Source organism: Heterodontus francisci, chromosome 5 (assembly GCF_036365525.1).
Source record: "Heterodontus francisci isolate sHetFra1 chromosome 5, sHetFra1.hap1, whole genome shotgun sequence".
Classification (NCBI taxonomy): domain Eukaryota; kingdom Metazoa; phylum Chordata; class Chondrichthyes; order Heterodontiformes; family Heterodontidae; genus Heterodontus; species Heterodontus francisci.
Window position 1 is genome coordinate 64130477 of NC_090375.1, and position 27359 is coordinate 64157835.

Genomic DNA, 27359 nt, shown 5'->3' on the forward strand with positions numbered 1-27359 from the left:
AATAATGTTATCACCGATACTTTATCGCAACTTCAATCTTGTTGAGTTACACGAGTACCTATGGCACAAAGAAAAATTGTTAACTATTAGTGGAGTGAATGAGGGCATGAATGCGAAAATGTGTTTAAAATGTTTTTTCAATTTCAGTTTGCTATGTAATGAAAAGTATTTCAGAATGGCGTTTCAGTTTGCCAAGAACGGGTGTCAAGCTTTTTTTTTTAAAAAAACTGAAGTCTGTGCGCTTTTAAAACCTGGGAGAATGGTGTTTTCTGTGAGCCTTGCGTGTTGACATTTAGTGTTTGAAGAGTCCAGGCTGCAGGGCAATTTGTATCCAAGCAAACGGATGGTTTTACAACAGTCTTACGATTCCTACAGAGAAAGCTTTCAGTTCCATTTTGGCAGTGAAAGAAGAAACCAGGGGGCTGTGAGCATCTGAAAATACAGCCCAGAAAACTCTCTTGAAAAGTAACTCCTCTATCAAAGAGGAGACGACCCCGAGATGAGGGGATTTGCTGCAATCTGTGGAGAACACTGTTTTGGAGAAAGAAAGCCTGGGTTTTGGGTGGGACAGGTTGCCTCCATTCAAGAATTCCCATCTGAAGAGCGAGTTGTGTAATTGCTGTGCTTTGTAGAGAAGGCTCCTTTGCTAAGAACAAGTCCTGTTGACTTTTGTATTTTGCAAGTTCCTGAACTCTCAAGGACATTTCTACTGTCAGACTGCTACTTTACATTTTAAACAGATCTTTTGCTACAACCTGTTACTGAAAGATCTGTGAGATGCTGGATACAGACAGACTACCCTGAACACCTACCCATCATAGACTGTACATTAATTTCATCTAGACAGACATCGAGTGGCATCTGACTATTCGACTTGGGACACCTCACCGCTCGAGGGAAATACTACCAAAAAGTTACAATTCAGTTGTTATTCCTAAGAAACTGCTGTAAACACCATATTTCCATTTTCCCTGGTTAACCATTAGTAATTGCATGCATGAGTGTGTGAAGGTTAGGAAGATTAAAGGAGTTATAAAATCTTTTCATATATATATAGATTCATCTCATTGATTAAAACTTGATTAATAGTTAATTTTGTTATTTAAGTAAACCTGGTTTGGCATGCTTTTTTCTGAGGAAAAATAAAGTGATTAATTTGGCTATTTTTCCACTGCGTAAGACACTAATATTCTGTGACCTGTGGAGTGGGACTGAATTAACAGTGCATTATCCTGCCTCAGTCGTAACAATAAAAAAGTGAAAACTCGTATCTTCACTCCAAGTAAAATCAGGATTTTTAAGTATCCTTCTATCTCAGCAATTTATATTTATATAGTGCCTTTAACATAATAAATCACAAGGGGCACTTCACAGGAGCATTATAAAGCAAAGTTTACACTAAGCCACATAAGGTGATATTAGAGCAGTTGGCCAAAAGCTTGGTCAAAGTGAAAGCAGATAGACACGATGGGCTGAATTACCTCTTTCTGTGCCATAACATTTCTATGGATAAGAAGCAGCTTAAAGGAAGAAAGGGTTCAGGGAGGGAATTCCAGATCTTAGGACCTTGGGTTGTTTTTTCATTCCAGGATGATCCTGGAATAGCGAGTAGGATCCATCAGCAATATTCCTTTTAAGCCATGTGGCCGTATAGCAACCCAAAAGTTAGTCACTCGGCCCTTTATTTTGTCGAATGCGCCCTATATATAAAAAAAGTTAGAGGGTTCATTGTCCGATAGTGCTTTATGTGCTGCAGCCAGATCTGGCTAAACAAGTTGCCTGCCATAACAGTTCAAATCTGCATCCTTTGGATTTAAGGGAGCAGGGGCAATCAGCAGCGTAGGGTAGGGTAGGGTGGGGTGGGGGAGGGGAGGGTAGAGAGACAGAGAGAAGGAAGGAAAGAAAAGGTTTTATTGGAGACGATGCAAAGGTGGAGGTGAAAGTGCAGTTGATCGAATCAGTAGCTGCAGAAATGTTGTGGTGAGCAGAGGGCCAAAAGCTAGACAGAATGTTGAAAGTATAGTTGTAAGCAAATCAAGGCACCAAGTTGTAACACATGAGAATGAGAGTCACTACTTTAAGATGTAATTTGAGGTTGATTACCTGTTCTAATTCTTCAGAGCATATCACTTTTTGGTACAAACTTTTATATTTTTGCATAAAGATCCTTGGAGTTTTTAAAAAATCTTGACATACAAGAAAACGGGAGGTTTTGCACAATCCCATCATTTTCCAATTTCCAAAGCTTAACCTCTGTTGCCTGCTCTCTCCCCTTTGGAGGGAGTTAAAGTGTCTCAATGATCTGCTTGCACATCTTGTGTTGTGGTTACTTGAGTTCAGATTGAGGAACAAGGAAAACACGCTCTCAACATCTACTAGCCCAGCAACCATTACTTCATCCTCAGCACCTCAAAACTGTAGCATTTGCTTCATAAATTTTCCTTTTTTTGCCATGTTCTTTGTTGTGTGACAGGAGCAGCAATCACATTGACATCTGTTACACTTCCTGAACAAATGGACAACAGTATCAGGTCAACTGATAGCAAAATAGAATGTACTCATCCAGCAACATTCTCAGGAATGCCAACTCTAATCTTCTGTGTCTCAAAAGCTTTATATCAGCCAACAACTCAGCAGAAATACTCAAGAGAAAGGAGTACCCAAGACCAGTTAATCAGTAATTATCTCTTCAGATCACCTGGAAGTCTCAATCAGCTGGATGAGGCTTATTGATCAAGCAGCTATGAGCTTAACTGGAACCAGTGTCAGCTGGGCATACAAGGCTCCAATGGTCATTTCAGAGATGTACATAATGGTGGACAGCATTCTGCCAGCAAGCTAATAGTAGAAACATTAGTAGCAAAGATTAAAAGATAAGTGACACAGTAGCAGAGTGGGTATGGTACTAGACTAGTAATCCAAAGCCTGGACAAATGATCCAGAGACAGCCATTCCACGATGGCAGCTGGGAAATCTGAATTCAAAAAATTAAACAAAATCTGGAATAAAAAGCATAGTAATGGTGATCATAAAACTACTGAAATCATACGAAACCCATCTAGTTCACTAATGCCCTTTAGCAAAGGAAAGCTGCTGTCCTTCATAATTCTGGCCTAGATGTGACTCCAGACCCACAGCAATATGGTTGACTCAACTTCCATCTGAAATGGCCTAGCAAGCCACTCAGTTGTATTCAAGGCTGCAGCTTACCAGCACCTTCTCAAGGAAAATTAGGGATGGGCAACAAATGCTGGCTTAACTAGTGATGCCCACACAGAATCAAAGAATCGTTACAGCTCAAAAGGAGACCATTTGGCCTGTCATGCTTGTGCTGGCTCTCTACAAGAGCAACTCAGCTAGTCCCACTCCCCTGTCTTTTCCCCATAGCCCTGCAAATTTTTATCTGCAGTTGATTATCCAATTCCCTTTTGAAAGCCATGATTGAATCACCTCCACTATACTCTCAGGCAGTGCATTCTAGATCCTAACCACTTGCGGCATGAAATATTTTTTCATGTCTCCTTTGGCTCTTTTGCCAATTACCTTAAATTAGTATAAAAACAAGAAATGCTGGAAATACTCAGCAGGTCTGGCAGCATCTGTGAAGAGAGAAGCAGAGTTAACGTTTCAGGTCAGTGACCAGAACTAGCAAATATTAGAAACGTAAAAGGTTATAAAGCAAGTAAAGTGGGGGTGGGGCAAGAGATAACAAAGGAGAAGGTGTAAAATAGGACAAGGTCACAGAATAGCTGACCCGAAGGTCGTGGAGCAAAGACAAACAATATGTTAATGGTGTGTTGAAAGACAAAGCATTAATACAGATAGGGTGTTAATGGACTGAAAATTGAACAGCTGCAAGTACAAACATGAAAAAAAAAGAGTGGGTAAGCAAACTGAACAAACTATGAAATAAAACAAAAAAATTAAAAGGGAAAAGAAAAAAAATAACTAAAAATAAAAGTAAAATGGGGGGGCCCATCATGCTCTGAAATTATTGAACTCAGTGTTCAGTTCGGCAGGCTGTAGTGTGCCTAATCGGTAAACGAGATGCTGTTCCTCGAGCTTGCGTTGATGTTCACTGGAATATTGCAGCAATCCCAGGACAGAGATGTGAGCATGAGAGCAGTGGAGGTGGGGGGGGGGGGGGGGGGGGGGAGGAGGAGTGTTGAAATGACAACCAACCGGAAGCTCGGGGTCCTGCTTGCGAACTGAGCAGAGGTGTTCCACAAAGCAGTCACCCAGCCCAGTCTGCATTTGGTCTCCCCAATGTTGAGAAGACTACATTGTGAGCAGCAAATACAGTATGCTACATTGAAAGAAGTACAAGTAACTCGTTGCTTCACTTGAAAGGAGTGTTTGCAGCCTGGGATAGTGAGGAGGTAAATGGGCAGGCATTACACCTCCTGCGATTGCAGGGGAAGGTGCCATGGTGGCGGGGGTAATGGAGGAGTGGACCGGGATGTCACGGAGGGAATGATCCCTTCGGAATGCTGACAGGGGGAAGGAGGGGAAGATGCATTTGGTAGTGGCATCACACTGGAGGTGGCAGAAATGGCGGAGGCTGATCCTTTGGATATGGAGGCTGAAGGGGTGCAAAGTGAGGACAAGGGGAACCCCTGTCGTGGTTCTGGGAGGGAGAGGAAGGGGTGAGGGTAGAGGTGCGGGAAATAGGCCGGACACGGTTGAGGGCCCTGTCAACCGCAGTAGGGGGGGAATCCTCGGCTGAGGAAAAAGGAAGACATATCAGAAGCGCTGTCGTGGAAGGTAGCATCATCAGAGCAGATGCGTCTGGGGCGGAGAAACTGGGAAAATGGAATGGAGTCCTTACAGGAGGCAGGGCAGGAAGAAGTGTAGTCGAGGTAGCTGTGGGAGTCGGTGGGCTTATAATGGATATTAGTAGACAGCCTATCACCAGAGATGGCGATAGAGAAGTCGAGGAAGGGAAGGGAGGTGTCAGAGATGGACCATGTAAAGGCGAGAGAAGGGTGGAAATTAGAAGCAAAGTCAATAAAGTTTTCCAGTTTGGGGCAGCAGCAGGAAACGGCACCGATACGGTCATCAATGTATTGGAAAGAGTTGGGGGAGGGGGCCAGAGTAGGACTGGAACAAGAATTTTTGACATATCCCACAAAAAGACAGGCATAACTAGGACCCATGCGGGTACCCATAGCGACACCTTTTACTTAAAGGAAGTGAGTGGAGTTGAAGGAGAAGTTGTTCAATGTGAGAACAAGTTCAGCTAGGCAGAGGGTGGTGGTGGATGGGGACTGGTTGGGCCTCTGTTCAAGTAAGAACAGAGCAGGCCAAACCTGCTGAGTATTTCCAGCATCCGCAGTATTTTGCTTTTATTCTTTTACCTTAAAATTAGTGCCCTCTGGTTTGTGACCTGACAATGAGAACAGTTGCTCCCTATTTACTCCGTCCAGACCTTCATGATTTTCAAGCCTCTCAACTTTCTCTATAACTGAATTCCCTCATCCCCAGATCCATTCTCAAATCTTTTCTGCACCCTTTCCAATGCCTTCACATTCTTCCTGAAGTGTGGTGCCAGATTGAACACAATATTCCAGTTGAGGCTGAGCCAGTGCTTTATAAAGGCTCAACATAAGTTCCTTCCTTTTGTACTCTATGGGCTGTATTTTAAAGCCCCTCCACTGTCGGGAATGGTGGCCGGGGTGGGGGGGGGGGGGGGGGAAAGGAGGAGGGGGGGGGGGGTGGGGCAAAGAAGAACAGAATGGCGGAGGCCCACTACTGACCAACAGCAGCAGGCCCCATACCGATCTCGGCGACAGGACCCCTATTTCAATATGTCAAATAACTTACATACCTGATTTAATGAGGGTCCCATCACGTCTAATAACCTCACTGATCTTCATTCAAGCAGCCGAAAGTGCTGCAACTTCGAATCCTCATTTGGGTAAACATGGCGTGACACCTGTGGGGAGGGGGAAATTTTTTTTCTCTGTGCGGGGAGGGGACTGGAGATCAAATTCTCAATATATTAATTCCGAGAAGGTGGTTGGGGGGGGTGGGCTGAAAGAGGGAAAGGCCAGGAATGTTTTGAAATGCCAATGGGGGAGATGGAAAAAGGTAATGTAATCGTTTTTTGAGAAACGTTCACTTACCTGGCCCTTTAAATTTTAAAAGGTCCATTGAGGGTTGTAAGCCCTTTGAAAATGGCGCTTGGGCATTGGCGCCAGATGCCATTGCCGCCTGGGGGGGGGGGGGGGGGGGTGCTGCGGCTATGCAAATGAGCCACGGCTATGCAAATGAGTCGCCACATTTGAAATCATGGATTTTTTTTTTTAAAACGGCGATCGCCTACTTCGGCAGCGGACTCTTAAAATGCAGCCCTATGCCACTACTTATAAAGTTCAGCATCCCATATGCCTTATTAACCACTTTTTCAACCTGCTCTGCCAGCTTTAACAATTTGTGCTTATATACCAAGTTCCTCTGTTCGTGCACCCCTTTAGAATTGTATCCTTTCTCTCATTCTTCCTACTAAACTGAATCACTTCACACTTTTCTGCATTAAATTTCATCTGCCATCCATTGTACAATGCTATGAATGAATAGAACAAAAAAAGTGGTTATTGCTGACAAAAATGGCATCCTACCGTTCTACAAAACAAAAATTCAATTTTAATCTTGTACAATGTTTAATTCACTGAAGTGTCTGAGGCCATAACCTTTGCCCAGTAAAGGGAGAGAGAATCGGGAAGGCTATTAATTAACAGCAAGGTTATTTATTTGTTTGAGACTTTTCCTTGTTAGTTTCATCGAAATGAATAAGGATATGCAAATGAGAAGGAATGCTACATTCCGATATTTGTGAAGTCAAATTTTGTAAAATCATATACCTTGGAGGAAAGAAAAAAACTTAGTAGAAACAGAGGATGAAGCATTTAGACGAGGTCCTCCCATTGTAGAGAATTATGTACAAACCCATTCCAGTGAATACCAAAATAGTACTTACTTTTTAAAAAAAAAAAAGGTATTTGACAAATCTTACTCATCATAGTAATAAGTGACTGAATCCTGCTCAGCCCAATTCAAAACTGGGGTACTAAACAGGTTTTGCACCTGGTGTGGGTTATTGAGAAAAAAAGCCACCTAGTATCCTTTGCATGTTAAGACCACAGCATCCTACCCAAGAATCTCTAATGATATAAAGTAGAAAAAGCAAAGCCAATATTAAGTTGAGGATGGGAATACTCTAACTCACTGGCCATCCTCTAGTGTTATATTTGTATGCAGGTTAGAGAACTGCACAGATTTTGAAAGCTATATTAAAACACAGTTGGTTTTGTTCCACATAAACTACAAAAAAGCAACAGGAGAAATTTTAACAGTTTGCTTAGAAAGTTAACCTCCACCTAAAAATCATAGCATTTTAAAGCACAGGCAGCAATTCAGTACATCTTACTGTGCCAACTCTCAAAGAATTATCCACTTAGTTCCATTTATTGTCCTTTCACCCATACATTTTTTAATTTCTCTTTCGGAAATATTTATCCATGTAGCTTTGAAAAGCCATCGTGGTCTCTGCTTTTGGTATATTATTCCAGTCTCATTCATATTTCTGAACATTATAATATGCTGATTCAAGTCAAGACTTACAACTCAACTCTTACAATCGTTTTACAAATAAATGCAGCCTTTACTTATAAAAGGAGTTGTCCTCTTACTTATAAACTATTAGTTACACATTCAGTGCTGAGAATGTGGAAATCACTATTACAGGGAGTAGTTGAGGCAAGCAGTATAGATGCCTTTAAGGGGAAACTTGATAAGCATGAGAGAGAAGGGAATGGAGGGTTGTGTGGATAGATTTAGATTAGGGAGGATGCTCAAGTTGAGCATAAATGCCGAGCAGACCGTCAAAGTCATTTGGCGGAATGCCTCATCACCAGAACTTTCAAACAAGCACCAAGACGTAGCTTGGCTGGTGGTGAGAAGGGCCCTCCCCGTCAGATCCTTCATGCGCACCTGAAGTCTCGCCCCCTCCGCACAGTGCCCCCGCGTTGGCTGTGGTGGGGAAGAGACGGTCGCCCACCTCCTCCTGGAATGTGCCTTTGCAAAGCAGGTGTGGAAAGAGATGCAGTGGTTTTTGTCAAGGTTCATCCCAAGCAGCTCTGTAACACAGGAGTCTGTGCTCTACGGGCTGTTCCCAGGGACGCACACCGAGACAAACATCAACTGCTGCTGGAGGGCTATCAATTCGGTGAAAGACGCCCTTTGGTCTGCCCGAAACTTGCTGGTCTTCCAGCGCAAAGAGTTGTCCACCACCGAATGTTGCAGACTGGCACATTCCAAGGTCCAGGACTACGTGCTGAGGGACGCACTAAAGCTTGGGGCAGCCGCAGCAAAGGCTCAATGGGGAAAGACCACAGTGTAAGGTTCCCCCACCAAGCTGGACTGAGGGGCTGGAACCATGGGAAGCCCCTCGAACTGTATCGTTAATATTCTCAATTGCTGTAAATGTAAAACTGTAATTGACATGACAATTGTGAAACGGAAGGGTTGGGAAGAAACTCATGACATTATTGAAAGAAACTGATCTCTTTTGCAATGTTTGTATTTTTTCGTGCTGTTTGGAAACTGTTTGGCAATGTAATTTTTACAGATTTTTATGAATAAAGTATATTTTGGAAATAAAAAAAAAAAAATAAATGCCAGACAAGCACCAAGACGTAGCTTGGCTGGTGGTGAGAAGGGCCCTCCCCGTCAGATCCTTCATGCACACCCGAAGTCTCGCCCCCTCCGCACAGTGCCCCCGCGTTGGCTGTGGTGGGGAAGAGACGGTCGCACACCTCCTCCTGGAATGTGCCTTTGCAAAGCAGGTGTGGAAAGAGATGCAGTGGTTTTTGTCAAGGTTCATCCCAAGCAGCTCTGTAACACAGGAGTCTGTGCTCTACGGGCTGTTCCCAGGGACGCACACCGAGACAAACATCAACTGCTGCTGGAGGACTATCAATTCGGTGAAAGACGCCCTTTGGTCTGCCCGAAACTTGCTGGTCTTCCAGCGCAAAGAGTTGTCCACCACCGAATGTTGCAGACTGGCATATTCCAAGGTCCAGGACTACGTGCTGAGGGACGCACTAAAGCTTGGGGCAGCCGCAGCAAAGGCTCAATGGGGAAAGACCACAGTGTAAGGTTCCCCCACCAAGCTGGACTGAGGGGCTGGATCCATGGGAAACCCCTCGAACTGTATCGTTAATATTCTCAATTGCTGTAAATGTAAAACTGTAATTGACATGACAATTGTGAAACAGAAGGGTTGGGAAGAAACTCATGACAGTATTGAAGGAAACTGATCTCCCTTGCAATGTTTGTATTTTTTGGTGCTGTTTGGAAACTGTTTGGCAATGTAATTTTTACAGATTTTTATGAATAAAGTATATTTTGGAAATAAAAAAAAATAAATGCCAGATGGGCTGCTTGGGCAATGGCCTGTTTCTGTGCTGTATATTCTCTGTAATTATGCATAGAAGGTGACTCGATACACCAACTGCTAAAGTTCCAAGAATAGCATACAGTCATGGAGGCCCCCACCTGCCAAGAATGAGGCACATTAATTTTGCCATATGGACATTAAATTTCAAATTTTTCCTGGGAAGAAAAGGCCTGTTACAAGGAATTGCCAGGCCCCTGGCCAGAAAGACATTTTTGCATATTAGCAGAGTGCTGGAACAAAGAAGCTATCCCCTGCTCCCATACAATACACAGAACAGACCTGGTCAAACCAGTCAGTCACGTGACCAGCCTACCAGCCAACTTGGGGAGTTTTAAATTGTAGAGAGAGTTTTTGAACTGGGAGAAAGCTCCTGGATTGAAAAGAGCCTCTCCTGTCTACTGCCATCTCTTTCTCACGGAACTCCAAGACCCATTGAAGACACATGAACCCCACGAGAAAAAAAGTCCCCTACAGTGAACAAGGTTTAAGAATAATACTGGGCCCCAACAAAAAGCAAGACCATACCTTCAATCAAGGATTTTAGAGCAAGCTCAAAGTACAGTAACAAAAATCCCTCCTCAGAGATTGCCTCAAACTTTTCCACTTTATTTTTATTCTTCTGCTCTTTTCTGTCCCTATCTGCATGTGTATCACGTATGTATGCTAGCATGTGTGCTTTGTGTATCCGTAACCGAATTGGAGTTCAAGTTGAACAGATTTCACTTTTCCTCTTTAATCTCAAGAAAGCCTGTTTGTGCTCATTTCTTTGCCTTAGAATTGGAAAGCAGTGAACAAGGATTCACCAGGGTGAGCTCAAAACACTTTAAAATTAAACCCTGTTAGAGTAAGAGCAGGTGAAGGCTGAGAGGAACCCCAGACACCTTTCTCACCTGGTCGTAACAATACTATCTAAAGTTCCAAACTGCAAGTATGTTTACATCAGTCTAATAGCATTAAATACAGGCATACATAGAATAGCTAAGTGTTCAAGATCAACCAGAAACGAAAAAGAATTATGCAGTTCTAGTTCTTACTCCTCCCATCCATTTAATGTTTATTTATTATTTAAATATTTATTTAGAGATACAGCACTGAAACAGGCCCTTAGGCCCACTAAGTCTGTGCCGACCAACAACCACCCATTTATACTAACCCTACATTAATCCCATATTCCCTACCACCTACCTACACTAGGGGCAATTTACAACAGCCAATTTACCCATCACCTGCAAGTCTTTGGCGGTGGGAGGAAACCGGAGCACCCGGCGAAAACCCACGCAGTCACAGGGAGAACTTACAAACTCCGCACAGGCAGTACCCAGAATCGAACCCGGGTCCCTGGAGCCGTGAGGCTGTGGTGCTAACCACTGCGCCGCCTTCCTGTGCGAGTCACACCAGGCAAGTATCTTATCCCTGGGCCACTCCTAATTTCAACCAGCTGTTAGGATCAAGAAAGTACAGCCATTTCATGTTCACTAGAAGTGCCTCATTTTCTGACATCACATCGAGAAGTGAGAACTCACCATAGGGGGACTGGGTTCTTCTCACCAGTATGTGAGATCACTTTATCCTGTGAGACATTGAATATGAAGTCTGCATTCTCCAGAATACTTATTTAGGAAATTAAAAAAGTGTTGTTGAAAGACTTAACCCTATTATAAATATTATCTGTTCTAAATGATTTACTCAAAACTTAGTAAGCAATTGTAATTGAGAAAAATGAAAAGGCAACTGAAAAATGTTCACCACAGAACAATCAATATGAGGATGAACAGTCATTAATAAAAGAACTGGGATTTAGGTAGCCTTTTAAAAAATGCAATGGTCACTTTCTACCTTGGGATAATTCTAGGTAACTAATGCACTTGCTATAAGATAGCTGTTCAAAACACCAATATTTTGATGACTTGATTACTGCTTTGAGAAGGGAAAAGGTGAAACGAGAATGATGATACCCCATCAATAAAGTTGTGCAGACTCAATCGAAAATACACATATAGGGCTGAAATTTAGAAGCCTGCCATGCGGCTCGCACGTCACAGAGCCGCTGCGATCCCAAGTGCAGCGGCTCATTTAAATAGCCGGGGAGGGCCATTTTCCAGCTCCCCCCACCCCCAACCCCACCACCAATCACGCAGAGTGGGCGGGCGGTCAGTCCCCAGCAACAGCATCAGTTGCCCTAATGTTAAATTTAAATATTTCAAGCTAAAGTGAATAAAAAATGTAATTTATTTTGCCCCTCTCCCAGCCCCCCAAAACAATTAAGTACTTGTCCTCTCCCCCATAAGACACCTTGTCCACCTGACCTTTGCCACCTCCCCCTCCTTCCCCCCAATAGTGCATAAACTTTAACCTAAAACCCTTCCAACCATCCCCTACACCAATGATGACACTTTGACCCTATTTTCTCCCCTTCCACACTGAGAAACATACTTCGTCCCAACCACCCCACCAGTGTTCTGCCTCGTTTCCCCGGACGGGGATCCGAAAGCGTTAGAGTGCCAGCCAGCGGCAGGAAGGTCACACGGGACGGAAGGCGGTGTCCAAAGTATAATTAATGCATTCATTTTAAATTATTTGAATATATAAATGGGGGTCCCGTCACCAAGTGGCAGGGTGCTGCCACGAGGCTTTAACACTGCCGGCAATATAGTGTCGAGCCCTCCCAGCGTCGGGGTGCGTGGCGGCCCTCTCCATGAGGGATTTTCAGGTCGGGCCCTCCCAGCCCCCCCACACCAAATGCCACGAAACCTCCCCCCCCGCCGGATGTCTGTAAAATTCAGGGCATAGTCTTACTTGATATACATAGAATAGTTAAAGAAAAAAAAACATACTTTGGAAATATAATTCTGCAGTCATTGCAGATAGGTTAATTATTCTCTTTTCTGCTAAAACTTCCTTAGTTATCTACAGGATTATATAGATTATACAATAATGTATACAAAAGATCTGCAAAGAATGAGGGGTGCTGGACGTTTAAAAGTCAAAAAGGTAAAAGTGTCAGCTACAATGCAAGTAAATTACAACTTCTACTTTTGATTAACGGTAAGAATGCAGTAATATACCTCATTAACAGTTTTATTTGTTCCCTGACAAGACTGTAAAGGAATATCTTGAGGCTTATAAATTGTGCATCCATCCCAATAGGTTTGTTAACAGTTTCCTAAAAGACACACGAATGAAGGAGATGGTAATTCATTAGTGGGCCACATAATTTATTCAGTAGTTTATGTTCCCCATCTTCCAAATTAAAACGTGTCTGTTAAACTGTAAAAACTGCAGCACTTAAATTAACTGAGCTTACAAAAGACCATACATTTGCTTATATCAACCTCAAAAAATCTGCAAGACAGCAGTAAAGGAACCAGGGAATTGTAGGCACTTAATAGGCTTGTGAAAACCTGTACCTGTTGATTTTAAGAGGTCTGGTCCAAAATCTTCATTTCCTACCAAATTAAAAAAAAAATTAATACAAAAGAAAATTAACGTACATCAGTGGCTGTATAAATCTACTTAAGTCACTAGTCTTTGGGTCTGCTCAGGATTATCATTATTTTATATCAGATCTTATGTACAGGAGATCTGTGAATACATGTGGGCACAACTTTACAGAATGTAGCCAAAAATAAATTTTGTACTCCATTTTCAGGTATTCAATTGCTGGAGGCTTAAAAGAAAATCAAGCACAGTGTAAAATAAACATCGTGACACTACCATTCTATACAAAGTAGAGATCATGTTTACATAGCTCCCATAGCTGAAATTACATTTACACATATTATCTGAATTATTTGAAGACAAATTGCACCATGAAACCTAGAGAAAGGCATTTTAACATATCTGAAAAAGATAAATTAATTTACTTGCAAGATCAATTTTATATGCATTATGACTAAATTATAGAACTCTGATAGAAAATTTAAGAAAACAGAACAAGTATCTCTCATACTTTCATTCTGTCTGCAGGTGTAGTTAATATTTTCTTCCTCGAATTTGGTAAACACTGGAAGCTAAGCCACTGTTCACTGTCACAATCTTATGCATTAAGACTAGATCAAATGGCAGGTTTGTGTTTTTAAAAAAAATACAGAAAAATGTTTTAAATACAACAGGGTTTGTTATAAGAGAGCCTGGATGTCTTTTTCCATTAAGAAAAGATCTTCATTATCTCTATGCAAAAAGCTTTAATTAATATAGTTCAGTGATCTCAGAAATAGAGATACTTTGAAGGTTTATGCATAAAATTCCTTGGTTGGTGCCTTTTGATAGGCTGCAGTGGATGGTTTTCGTTCACCAAGGTCATAGCTGCCTTCATCCTTCTTCCTCATACGGTACACCAACAGTAAGATAAGGAAAATAGCGAACAAAAAGCCAATGACTCCTCCAGCAATAACAGCTATAAGAGATATTAGAATAGGGAGATAAATATCTGCAGAAATACGCTCAATTAAACATTACCACATTATCTATGAACATTGAATACAGTTAGGTATCTAAAAAAACTCAAGTACTTCAATCGAAAACAACCATCTTACAGAAGGTTAACATTTTTTGGCATGATTTCAGTACTTGAGTTGCAATTAACTACCATTATGTGCAAATCTATCCAAAAAATATTGGACAGGACTTTCTGCTGGGAACTAGCTAGTTTATTTCCAGGTGAATTCGTCGGGTGCTACTCCGCTGGCTCCTCACGGTCATCTATGCATCCAGGATTTTCTACTGGAAGTGACTGGGACCATACAATACGAATGCACCAACATCCAATAAAATTACTGTTATTTGTGTCTCATCAGTGCTGCATGCTCGGAATGCCCAGGATTCCCAGCCTTGTTAAAGCAGCATGTGGGAAATTGCAGCAGGTATTCTTCACCTATCTAAAATTGAGCAAAACATCCTGATCCCAGAAAAATTACCTGGGGTCAGGGGCAGGCAGAGCTCCTGGCTGTCACATAAACACTCTTTTGGACCAGACCTGACAAAAGGTACACAGAGGCCAGAATTTTACGCTCTCCAAAGGGCGGCACAGGGACCTCATCAGGCATCCCGTGTCCGGTGGAGCGCCGTCCCAGATGCCCCATCCCCCAATAGACCACCTTTGCCTCGCCAGGACCCGATTGATCACTTCCAGCACGTGCCCAAAAACGTAGCTTTTCCCGGGGCCGTCCTTCCTCTTCATGAAACTGGGTTGCAGTTCCAACAGTGACCACCACTCCCAGTGACACTGCTGGGACTAAGAGCTGCCGGGCCGCTGATTGACTGGCAGCTCCATTAGGTGGGACTTCCTGCCTCAATGAGATGGAAGCCCCGCTTCAGAACAATTAAGGGCCTGCGGACCATAAAATGGGGTCTGGACCCCCAGGCCCGACGGAATCGCCACCGAATTGTCGGACAGGAACAATCCACCGACCGAAGAGTGTAAAATTCCAGCCAGACTATTTTCAATTGGAATCGTGACGGGAGACAAATATTCTAACGAGCTGTCCCACTGCAAACCTTAATCTACTTTGGAACTCAAAGTGGAAAAGGCATTATGCCCAGATGGCTTGTATCCCAGAATGCAAATTCAAATTTAAGCGGCACAAGTATCCTTCAACACAATTCAGTAAATAAATTCATGGTGTTTCACAATTTATCTATAGAAGTATAAGTAAAACACAGGAAGTTGACTTTTACCTGCAAGCACTTCTGTTCTCTGAAAAAGGCTTTCTGAATGTTTTTCTGCAGACACATCATCATCAGTGTTGATTGTTGGCTTTTCAATAACAAAATCATCTATTACTTTTGGTTCCTCTTTAACTGGGGTGTCTACAGTTGTCTGCATGGAAAAAGAGCAATAAAAGAAACCATGCAAATTCCAAAGCAATGTAAAAAGACAATTTTGGATGGACTACAAAATTTGATAGTTTAAAAACTCCTCCGCCACAGGTAATCAAGTGCAGTGCACAGTGGGGCACTGCAATATGGTATGGAAAAAGTTGGTGGGGCTGGTGGACAGAGGAAGCGAGAAAATATGAGCTAAGACCTCATTACAAATACATTTACAGCAGTACATAACCACATATAGCAATAAAGAAAATTCACAGCTCAAAAAAAAATACTGTGAAGCAGCATTATAAACTACATTACAAATCTGAAAACAGTTTTAAGGAATAAGTTGTATTTACTTGCCTCTGTTCGGACAGGCTTCCTGGCTATTTTTTTCTGTGTAGTGGGCTGTACTCCCATAGTTACTGATCTTGGTGCATCACCAGTTGGTTCTATGTCTGGGTTCATTTGTGGAGGATTAAATGTGACCATTTGTATCTCAGTTTCAAAACTCCCTGTGGAACAGAAAATTCATCTCAATATGCTGCCATAAAAACATGCTATGTCGAATGATGATTTTTAAAATCCACAGGCTCGAATTAAATTTAAGAAAAAAAAACAGATAAAAGGGAACTCTTTGCGAGCAGCTAAAGATGGCCACTCCAATTTGCATCACTATACTCCACATTCCAATGCATTGAGGTAGAAATAGATTGTCTGCACAGACCCATCAAGAACAATGACCTGGAGAATCAGAGTGAACTACCTATCCCATTAGCAAAGCATCAAGGCCATCACCTGAATATTAAACTGGTGGAGACGAACCACTCTCACCAAATCACTAACAGTGGGACCCTGGTTGAGAGAAGGAAATTCCTATACATGGACTGATTTAAATTGCAAGAGGGAATACACACTGGTAACCATCATGCTTGAATTACTAGATGACGGTCATGTGACAGGCCCACCAACTGTGTGTTTAAGATGCTGTTTTCTCTGCAGCAACCAAACAAGCAGCTAGACACTGACACTCGAAGACCTAAGTTGGGTCCCTCCTTCCTCCCTCTCTCCCCAATCCACCTTGCAAACTTTGAACCCTGCCTGCTGACCATGACCACCAAGGCATAACCCCGCTGCAGACACTCCTTGAAGGAAAATCAGCCGCACTGCTGTCTCCAGGCGAACCACCGAATCAGCCGTCCACATCTTCAAATCGGAAGCCTCAGGACCAAAAAAAAAAGTTGCGCGACAAGCAAATTCAGTCTGAAGCCAGCCCAGTCACCAATCTCTAGACAGTATACCCGTTTATTTCTCTGGACTCTAAATCGACCAATCTAACCTCCCCGACTCTAATCTGTGTGTGTGCAAATTATTTTACTTGGATCAGTTCAAGTACAATAAAGCTAACCTCTTCCTTTGTTAAACTCAAAAAGAGGGGAGCCCGTCAACCCCTCCTCACCTGATTGAGTATAAAGGTTTTTTGAAAGTTTTGGTACAATCAAAAGTTAAACATGAAAAATAGATGACTGTTGTATCATCCAATTTATAATCAAAACACATACAGGCAAAATATATTTTCTGTTCTGATGTTGTTAGTGGTGCTTAAAAAAAAACTGACGTGTAGTAACTATGTTTGCTCACTTCTTGCTTCCTAGTATAATAGCTCATGTGAATCAGCAAGTGCTGTATATTTACCCATAGTACCAACAACTTATATATAGCACCTTTAAGGCAACATAATGTCCCAAGGTGCTTCATCGGAGCAGTATATAAAAAATGACGCCAAGCCACACAAGGAGACATTAGGTCAGATGACCAAAATCTTGGTCAAAGTGGTAGGTTTTAAGGAGTGTCTTAAAGAGGAAAAAAGTGTGGTGGAGAGGTGTAGGGAGGGCATTCCAGAGCTTGGGGCCTAAGCAACTGAAGGTGCAGCCACCAATGGTGGAACAATTCAAATCAGGGGTGCACAAGAGGCCAGAATTAGATGAATGCAGATATCTTGGAGGGTTGTGGGGCTGGAGGAGATTACAGAGATAGGGAGGGGCGAGGCCATGGAGGGATTTAAAAACAAGGATGAGAATTTTAAAATCAAAATGTTGCTTGCCTGGGAGCCAATATAGGTTAGCGAGCACAGGGGTGATGCAAGAACGGGACTTGGTGCGAGTTAAGACAAGTTTATGGAGGGTAGAATACGGAAGACTAGCCAGGAGCGCACTGCAATAGTTAAGTCTAGAGGTAACAAAGTATAAATGAGCATTTTAGCAAAAGATGAGCTGAGACGGGGCAAGTCCATTGATGTTACAGAGTTGGGAAAAGGCAGTCTTGGTGATGGCAAATACATTTTACAGCAGTGCATGACAACATATAATGGCAAAAAAGAAAACTGTTGGTCTGCACTGAGTGTTGCTGGAGGGCAGAGTGTGAAGAAGGGAGTTGTTAAGGAGGGGAACTATAAATTAAGAAAAAACTTAATTAAAGTAACACAATAAAGATGGCAGTACAGGTGATGTGTCGGGACTGCAGTATGTGGAAGCTCCTGGATGCCACAGCAATCCAGGCCAACCACGTCTGTAGTATGTGTCTGCAGCTTGAGGAGCTTCTGCTCAGTCATTGAGCTGGAGACCAAGCTGCAGACACTGATGCATCAGGGAGGGAGAAAGTTACCTAGACACTATGTTCTAGAAAGCAGTCACACCCTTAAGATAGGGTCATCTGTTTTAGTCAGTGGTCAAGGTCAGCAATCAGAAGTGGGGATGTTCGCTGATGATTGCACAATATTCAGCACCATTCACGCCTCCTCAGATACCGAAGCAGGAAGCCATCTGTGTAGAAATGCACCAAGACCTGGACAATATCCAGGCTTAGGCTGATAAGTGGCAAGTAACATTCGCACCACACAACTGCCAGGCCATGACCATCTCCATGAAAATCTAACCACCTCCCCTTGATATTCAACAGCATTACAAATCGCTGAATCCCCCACTATCGACATCCTGGGGGGTTGACCAGAAACTGAACTGGAGTAGCCATATAAATTCTGTGGTTACAAGAGCAGGTCTATGACTCTTTGATTATGACCCTAGGTCAGAGGCTAGGAATCCTGTGGTGAGTAACTCACCTCCTGACTCCCCAAAGCCTGTCTACCATCTACAAGGCACAAGTCAGGAGTGCGATGGAATACTCTCCACTTGCCTGGATGGGTGCAGCTCCAACAACACTCAAGAAGCTCAACACCATCCAGGACAACGCAGCCTGCTTGATTGGCACCCCATCTACAAACATTCACTCCCTCCACCACAGACGCACAGTGGTAGCAGTGCGCACCATCTACAAGATGAACTGCAATACACCAAGGGTACTCCGGCAGCACCTTCCAAACCCGCGACCTCTACCACCTAGAAGGACAAGGGCAGCAGATGCGTGGGAACACCACCAGCTGCAAGTTACCCTCCAAGCCACACACCATCCTGAGTTAGAACTATATCATCGTTCCTTCACTGTCGCTGGGTCAAAATCCTGGAACTCCCTTCCTAATTGCACTGTGAGTGTACCTACCCCATATGGAGCGCAAGTTCAAGAAAGCAGCTCACCAACACCTTTTTTTTATATAAAAGAGATACAGCACTGAAACAGGCCCTTCGGCCCACCGGGTCTGTGCCGACCATCAACCACCCATTTATACTAATCCTACACTATTCCCATATTCCTATCACATCCCCACCTGTCCCTATATATTTCCCTACCACCTACCTATACTAGGGGCAATTTATAATGGCCAATTAACCTATCAACCTGCAAGTCTTTGGCATGTGGGAGGAAACCGGAGCACCCGGAGGAAACCCACGCAGACACAGGGAGAACTTGCAAACTCCGCACAGGCAGTACCCAGAATTGAACCCGGGTCCCTGGAACTGTGAGGTTGCGGTGCTAACCACTGTGCCACACCTTACAAAGAATCATAGAACGCTTAAGGCACAGAAAGAGGCCACTTGGCCCATTGTGTCTGTGCCGACCGAAAAACAATCCATCTATTCTAATCACACCTTCCAGCATTCGGTCCGTAGCCCTGCAGCTTACGGCACTTGAGATGCATATCCAGACTCCTTTTAAATGAGTTGAGGGTCTCTGCTTCAACTACCTTTCAGGCAGCGACCATTCAGACCATCACCACCCTCTGGGTGAAAAAGTTATTCCTCATCTCTGCTCTAATTTTTATACCAATCACTTTACATCTATGCCCCCTAGTTACTGATCTCTCTGCTAAGGTGAATAGACCCTTTACCTCCACTCTATCCAGGCCCCTCACAATTTTGTACATTTCAATCAGATCTCCCCTCAGCCTTCTCTGTTTCAAGGAGAACCCCCCAGCCTATCCAATCTTTCCTCATAGCTGCATTTTTACAGTCCTAGCAACATCCTCGTAAATCTCCTCTGTACCCTCTCTAGTGCAATTACATCCCCTCTGTAATGAGGTGACCAGAACTGTACACAGTACTCAAGTTGTGGCCTAACCAATGAATTATACAGTTCCAGCATAATCTCCCTGCTCTTATATTCTATATCTCAGCTAATAAAGGAAAGGATTCCCTATGCCTTCTTGACCACCATATCTACCTGTCCTGCTACTTTCAGGGATCTGTGGACCTTCACTCCAAGGTCCCTTACTTCCTCCACACTTCAGTATTTTTCCATTAATCATGTATTCCTTTGCCTTGTTCAACTTCCCCAAGTGCATCACCTCACACTTCTCCAAGTTGAATTCCATTTGCCAATTTTCTGCCCATCTGACCAGACCATCAATATCTTCCAGCGGCCTACAGATATCCTTATCGCTATCTCCTACACGCAAGCTTCTTGATCATGCCTCCTACATTTATGTCCAAATCGTTAATATACACCAAAAAGGCAGGGGACCCAGTACTGAGCCCTGCGGAATGCGACTGGGAACAGCCCTCCAGTCGCTCAAACAGCCGTCAACAATTACCCATTGCTTTGTGTTACTGAGCCAATTTTGTATCCACCTTGTTGCATTTCCCTGGATCCCACGGGATTTTATTTTTTTTAACCAGTCTGCCATGTGGGACCTTGTCAAAAGCCTTGCTAAAAATCCATATAGACCACATCAACTGCACTATCTTCCTTGTTACTTCCCCAAAAAATTCAATCAGGTTGTTCAAACAAGATTTTCCCTTAACAAATCCATGCTGACTACCCTTGATTTACCTGTGCCTTTCTAAGTGACAGTTTATCCTGTCGCTCAGAAAAGATTCCAATAATTTGCCCATTACTGAGGTTAGACTGGCTAGCCTGTAATTATTTGGTCTAGCCTTCGCTCCCTTTTTAAACAGAGGTACAACATTAGCAATTCTCCAATCTGCTGGCACCACACCTGTATCCAGTGCGGACTGGAAAATGATGGTCAAACCCTCTGCTATTTCCTCTTGCTTTTTTTTTCCAAACAGCCTAGAATATATTTCATCTGGCCCTGGTGATTTATCAACTTTCAAGGATGCTAATCCCATTAATACTTCCTCACTCCCTATGTTTATCATATCCAACACTTCACACTCTTCCTCCTTAACTACAATATCTACATTGTTCCTCTCTTTTGTGAAGACAGGCGCAAAGTTATTAATTAAGAACAATACCAATATCTTCCGCTCCTACACATAAGTTACCTTTTTGGTCTTTTATGGGCCCTACTCTCTCCTTAAATATCCTCTTAATCTTACTGTATTGATAAAACTTCTTTGGGTTCACCTTGATTTTGCTTGCCAATATTCTTTCATGCCCTCGCTTTGCTTTCCTAGTTTCCTTTTTGATTTCACCCCTCCACTTTCTATAGTACCGAATTCTCGGCGTCGGACATAAGCTTCCCTGTTCTGCCTGATCTTACCCTGTAGGCTCCTACACATCCATGGGGATCTAGATTTGGCTGCCTCACCCTTTTCCTTTGTGGGAAAATGTTTACCGTTAACCCCTTGAATCTCCCCTTTGACTGCCTCCCACTGTTCTGACACATTTACCTTCAAGTAACTATTTCCAGTCCACTTTCACTAAATCACTCCTCAGCTTAGTAAAACTGGCCTTGCCCCAATTAAGTACTCTGAGTCCCATTTTCTATCTCTGTCCTTGCCCATAATTATATTAAAACTGACTGATCACCACCAAAATGCTCTGCCATTGCCACTCCTTCCACCTGTCCATCTTCATTTCCTAAAACTAAGTCTAAAACTGCACCCTCTCTTGTTGGACTTGCTACATTCTGGGCAAAAAAGTTCTCCTGAATGCACCTCAATATTTCTGCTCCCTCAATTTCTTTCACACTAAAACTATCCCAGTTAATATTGGGGTAATTAAAATCCCCTATTACTGCCCTATTGTTCTTGCACTTCTGAGATTTGCCTACATATCTGCTCTTCTACCTCCCTCTGACTGTTTGGGGGTCCACAGTACACACCCAGCAGTGAGATTGCCCCTTCTTTGTTCCTTAGTTCAATCCATATGGCCTTATTTGATTAACCTTCCAAATATCATCCCTCCTCACAGCTGTAACAGTTTCCTTGACCAAATTTGCCACTCCCCCTCCTTTCTTATGCCCCCTCCCCATCACATCTGAAAACTCTAACCAGGAACTTTGAGCTGCCATTCCTGTCCCTCCTTAAGCCATGTTTCTGTAATAACTATGATATCATACTGCCACATGTCTATCTGTGCCCTCAGCTCATCTGCTTTATTTTCTATACTCCTTGCTTTGAAATAGATGCCCCTGAGCACCGCCAAACTTTTTTTTCTAACTCTCGTTTCCTCTGTCTTCCAGATTCATCCATTAATTTTCCACCTTCCATTTTAATTTCTGATTTTGTCCCAGCCAAGTCATCCCTCAGGTCCCCATCCTCCTGCCAAACTAGTTTAAACCCTCCCCAACAGCACTAGCAAAATGTCCCGCAATTAACTCAGACCTGGCTCTGTTCAGGTACAACCCTTTCGGGCCTGTACAGGTCCCACCTCCCCCATGGGCAATTAGGGATGGGCAATAACTGCTGGCCTGGCCAATGACATCCACATCCCATGAAACAATTTTTTTTTTTTTTAAAAAGAGGGTGTGACTGAGTCAGACAGGTAAGGGGATTGAGAAGGTTGGAGTGGAGGAGCCTCAGCCCTCGCAACTGAGCAACAAGTTAGAGGTTCTTGCAGCTTGTGTGGACAAGAGCAAAAGCTGTAGTATGGATGAGCAGACTACCATAGCACAGGAAGCCGTTCAAGTGGGGGGAGCAAAAAGGAAAGTAGTGGTAGTAGGGGACAGTATAGTGAGGGGGATTGACACTGTTTTCTGCAGCAAAGAGTGAGCGTCCAGAAGGCTGTGTCGCCTTCCCAGTGCCAGGGTTCGGAACATCAGCTCAGGGCTAGAGAGGAACTTACAGTGGGAGGGGGAGGATCCAGTAGTCGTGATCCATGTAGATACCAACAAAACAGGCAGGACAAGGAAAGAGGTTCTGCATAGTCAGTATGAGGAGCTAGGCACCAAATTAAGAAGCAAAACCTCAAAAGGTAATAATCTCTGGATTATTAGCTGAGCCAAATGCAAATTGGCATATGGCAAATAAGATGAGAGAAATTAATGTGTGGCTTAAAGAATAGTGTAGTAGAAGTGGGTTCCGGTTCGTGGGGCACTGGCACTCGGTAAAATGGGGGCTGTACTGTTGGGACGGGCTACACCTGAACCATGCTGGGACTAGTGTTCTAGCAAGCCGTATAAATAGGAAAGTAGAGAGGGTTTTAAACTGAATAGTGAGGGCAAGGGATCAAATTTGGGAAGATGGGGTAAATTAAAGTAGAGACTCTTCTTTGGCCTCCTTATCTCGAGAGACAATGGATAAGCGCCTGGAGGTGGTCAGTGGTTTGTGAAGCAGCGCCTGGAGTGGCTATAAAGGCCAATTCTAGAGTGACAGGCTCTTCCACAGGTGCTGCAGAGAAATTTGTTTGTCGGGGCTGTTACACAGTTGGCTCTCCCCTTGCGCCTCTGTCTTTTTTCCTGCCAACTACTAAGTCTCTTCGACACGCCACACTTTAGCCCCGTCTTTATGGCTGCCCGCCAGCTCTGGTAGAGGCAAGGCAAGAGAAAAGGTATTAATATGGGAAAAGATAAACATACCATGACAAGAAGGGACAGTGAGTACAAATCTAAGAGTAAATCAGCAGTCAAGGCTAGAGGTTACAAGAATTAAAAAAAAAAGGTCAAAACGAAAGGCTCTGTATCTGAATGCACATAGCATTTGAAACAAAACTGAAAGCACAAATAGAAATAAAGTAGTACAATCGGATAGCCATTAAAGAGACATGACTGCAGGTTGACACAGATCAGGACCTGAATATTGAAGGGTACATGACATTTGGGAAGGACAGGAAGCTAGGAACAGGTGAAGGGGTGGCTCTGTCAATTAATGATGGTATTAGCACAATAGAGGGGGATAACCCAAGTTCAGGAAACCAGGATGTCGAAGTGGTTTGGGTCAGATGAGAAATGATAAAGGCAAGAAGTCACTTGTGGCCTGTACAAACATAGTGGTGTACAGGCCCCCGAACAGTAATCACACGGTAGGACAGAGCATAAAAGGAAGAAATAACGGGTTCTGGTCAGAAAGGTACAGGGATAATCATGGGGGATTTTAATCTACATATAGACTGGAAAAATCAGATGGACAAAGATAGCCCAGAAACATGGATGATAGTAGAATGAAGGGTAGGTAGTTAGTTTGATCTTAGAGTAGGTTAAATGTTGTGGGCCAAAGGGCCTGTACTGTGCTGTACTGTTCTATGTTCTATGTTTGTTCTAATGTTTTTGTGATAGTTTCTTAGAACAGCACGTTCTGGAGCCAGAGAGCAGGCCATACTAGACCTGGTATTGTGCATCGAGAGAGGATTAATTCATGACCTCAGTGAAGGTGCCCCTAAGCAAGAGTGTTCATATGAATGAATTTTACATTCAGTTTGAGGGAAGAGTGGGTCGAAGAATAGTATTTTAAACTGAAATAAGGGCAATTAGGAGGGCGCGAAAGCAGAGCTAGCTAAAGTGAACTGGTAAAGCAGGTTAAGGGATAGGTCGATAGAGATGCAGTGGCAGACATTTAAGAGGATATTTTGGAAAACACAGAATAGATACATTCCAATGAGAAAGAAAAATTCCAAGGGGAAGGACCCACCCTTGTGGTTAAACCAGAACAGTTAAAGATAGTATCAAACTTAAAGAAAAAGCAGATAATTGCACAAAGATGGGTGGCAGGTCAGAAGATTGGACAGAATATAAAAAGCAGCAAAGAATGACAAATAAGGAGGAAAAAATTAGAGTATGAGAGAAAGCGGGCGAAAAATATAACAGTAAGAGTTTCTGTAGATATTAAGAAAAAAAGTTAACAAAATGAGCGTTATTACTGTAGAAAGGGAGTCTGAACAAAGAACAAAGAAAATTACAGCACAGGAACAGGCCCTTCGGCCCTCCAAGCCTGCGCCGATCCAGATCCTCTATCTAAACATGTCGCCTATTTTCTAAGGGTCTGTATCTCTTTTCTTCCTGCCCATTCATGTATCTGTCTAGATACATCTTAAAAGACGCCATCGTGCCCGCATCTACCACCTCCGCTGGCAACGCGTTCCAGGCACCCACCACCCTCTGCGTAAAGAACTTTCCACGCATATCCCCCCTAAACTTTTCCCCTTTCACTTTGAACTCATGACCCCTAGTAATTGAATCCCCCACTCTGGGAAAAAGCCTCTTGCTATCCACCCTGTCTATACCTCTCATGATTTTGTACACCTCAATCAGGTCCCCCCTCAACCTCCGTCTGGGGAATTAATAAAGAAAAATAAGGAGATGGCAGATGAATTGAACAGGTATTTTGAATCAGTCTTCACTATAGAGGATAGAAGTAACATCCCAGAAATAGCTGTAAATCAGGAAATGGAAGGGAGGGAGGAACTCAAGAAAATTATAGGGAAATAGTACCGAATGAACTGTTGGAGCTGCGGGCTGACAAGTCCCCAAGTCCTGATGGACTTCATCCTAGGGTCTTAAAAGAAGTGGTTAGTGAGACAGTTGATGCGTTGGTTTTAATTTTCCAAAATTCTCTAGATTCAGGGAAGGTTCCATTAGATTGTAAAATAGCCAATGTAACTCCTTTATTCAAAAGGAAGGGAGACAAAGCAGGAAACTACAGGCTGGTTAGCTTAATATCTGTCAAAGGGAAAATGTTAGAAGCTCAGCACAGTAGGGAAAGCCTTTGCTCGACTCGCTCTAAACAGGCTCCAGAAGCTGGCCGAGCGCGTCTACCCTGAGGCACAGTGTGGCTTTCGTGCAGAGAGATTGACCGTTGACATGCTGTTCTCCCTTCGTCAGATACAGGAGAAATGCCGCGAACAACAGATGCCCCTCTACATTGCTTTCATTGATCTCACCAAAGCCTTTGACCTCGTCAGCAGACGTGGTCTCTTCAGACTACTAGAAAAGATTGGATGCCCACCAAAGCTACTAAGTACTATCACCTCATTCCATGACAATATGAAAGGCACAATTCAACATAGTGGCTCCTCATCAGACCCCTTTCCTATCCTGAGTGGCGTGAAACAGGGCTGTGTTCTCGCACCCACACTTTTTGGGATTTTCTTCTCCCTGCTGCTCTCACATGCGTTCAAGTCCTCGGAAGAAGGAATTTTCCTCCACACAAGATCAGGGGGCAGGTTGTTCAACCTTGCCCGTCTAAGAGCGAAGTCCAAAGTACGGAAAGTCATCAGGGAACTCCTCTTTGCTGACGATGCTGCTTTAACATCTCACACCGAAGAGTGCCTGCAGAGTCTCATCGATAGGTTTGTGGCTGCCTGCAATGAATTTGGCCTAACCATCAGCCTCAAGAAAACAAACATCATGGGGCAGGAGGTCAGAAATGCTCCATCAATATCTGCAACCACGCTCTGGAAGTGGTTCAAGAGTTCACCTACCTAGGCTCAACTATCACTAGTAACCTGTCTCTAGATGCAGAAATCAACAAGCGCATGGGAAAGGCTTCCACTGCTATGTCCAGACTGGCCAAGAGAGTGTGGGAAAATGGCACACTGACACGGAACACAAAAGTCCGAGTGCATCAAGCCTGTGTCCTCAGTACCTTGCTCTATAGCAGCAAGGCCTGGACAACATATGTCAGCCAAGAGCGACGTCTCAATTCATTCCATCTTCGCTGCCTCCGGAGAATACTTGGCATCAGGTGGCAGGACCATATCCCCAACACAGAAGTCCTCGAGGCGGCCAACATCCCCAGCTTTTACACACTACTGAGTCAGCGGCGCTTGAGATGGCTTGGCCATGTGAGCCGCATGGATGATGGCAGGATCCCCAAAGACACATTGTACAGCGAGCTCGTCACTGGTATCAGACCCACCGGCCGTCCATGTCTCCGCTTTAAAGACGTCTGCAAACGCGACATGAAATCCTGTGACATTGATCACAAGTCGTGGGAGTCAGTTTCCAGCATTCGCCAGAGCTGGCGGGCAGCCATAAAGGCGGGGCTAAAGTGTGGCGAGTCGAAGAGACTTAGCAGTTGGCAGGAAAAAAGACAGAGGCGCAAGGGGAGAGCCAACTGTGCAACAGACCCGACAATCAAATTTTTCTGCAGCACCTGTGGAAGAGCCTGTCACTCTAGAATTGGCCTTTAAAGCCACTCTAGGCGCTGCTCCACACACCACTGACCACCTCCAGGCACTTACCCATTGTCTCTCGAGATAAGGAGGCCAAAGAAGAATCATTATTAAAGACATTATAGCAGGGCACGTCGAAAAATTCAAGGTAATCAGGCAAAGTCAACATGGTTTTGGTGAAAGGGAAATCATGCTAAACCAATTTATTGGAGTTCTGTGTCATGGTAACATGTGCTATGGATAAAGGGGAACCGTTGGATGAACTGTACCTAGATTTCCAGAAGGCATTTGATCAGGTGCCACATCAAAAGTTATTGCAGAAAGTAGAAGCTCATGGTGCAGGGGGAACATTTTGGCATGGAAAGATGATTGGCTAGTCAACAGGAAACAGTAAGCCTAAATGGGT

The 27359-nt window shown here is 43.6% G+C and overlaps 1 protein-coding gene across 2 annotated transcripts in view; it reads right to left on the bottom strand.

The window, feature by feature from the left end:
* Window positions 1-12654: 12654 nt before the first annotated feature.
* Window positions 12655-27359, bottom strand: part of sdc2 (syndecan 2) — a 135624-nt gene continuing 120919 nt past the window's right edge. For both annotated transcript variants that reach the window (XM_068031548.1, XM_068031549.1), the window contains 3 exons: window positions 15632-15783; window positions 15137-15278; window positions 12655-13856 (listed from right to left, as the gene is read on the bottom strand). In XM_068031548.1, coding sequence (XP_067887649.1) covers window positions 13693-13856; window positions 15137-15278; window positions 15632-15783 — 458 coding nt within the window. In that variant the 3' untranslated portion in view covers window positions 12655-13692. The remainder of the gene's footprint in view (window positions 13857-15136; window positions 15279-15631; window positions 15784-27359) is intronic.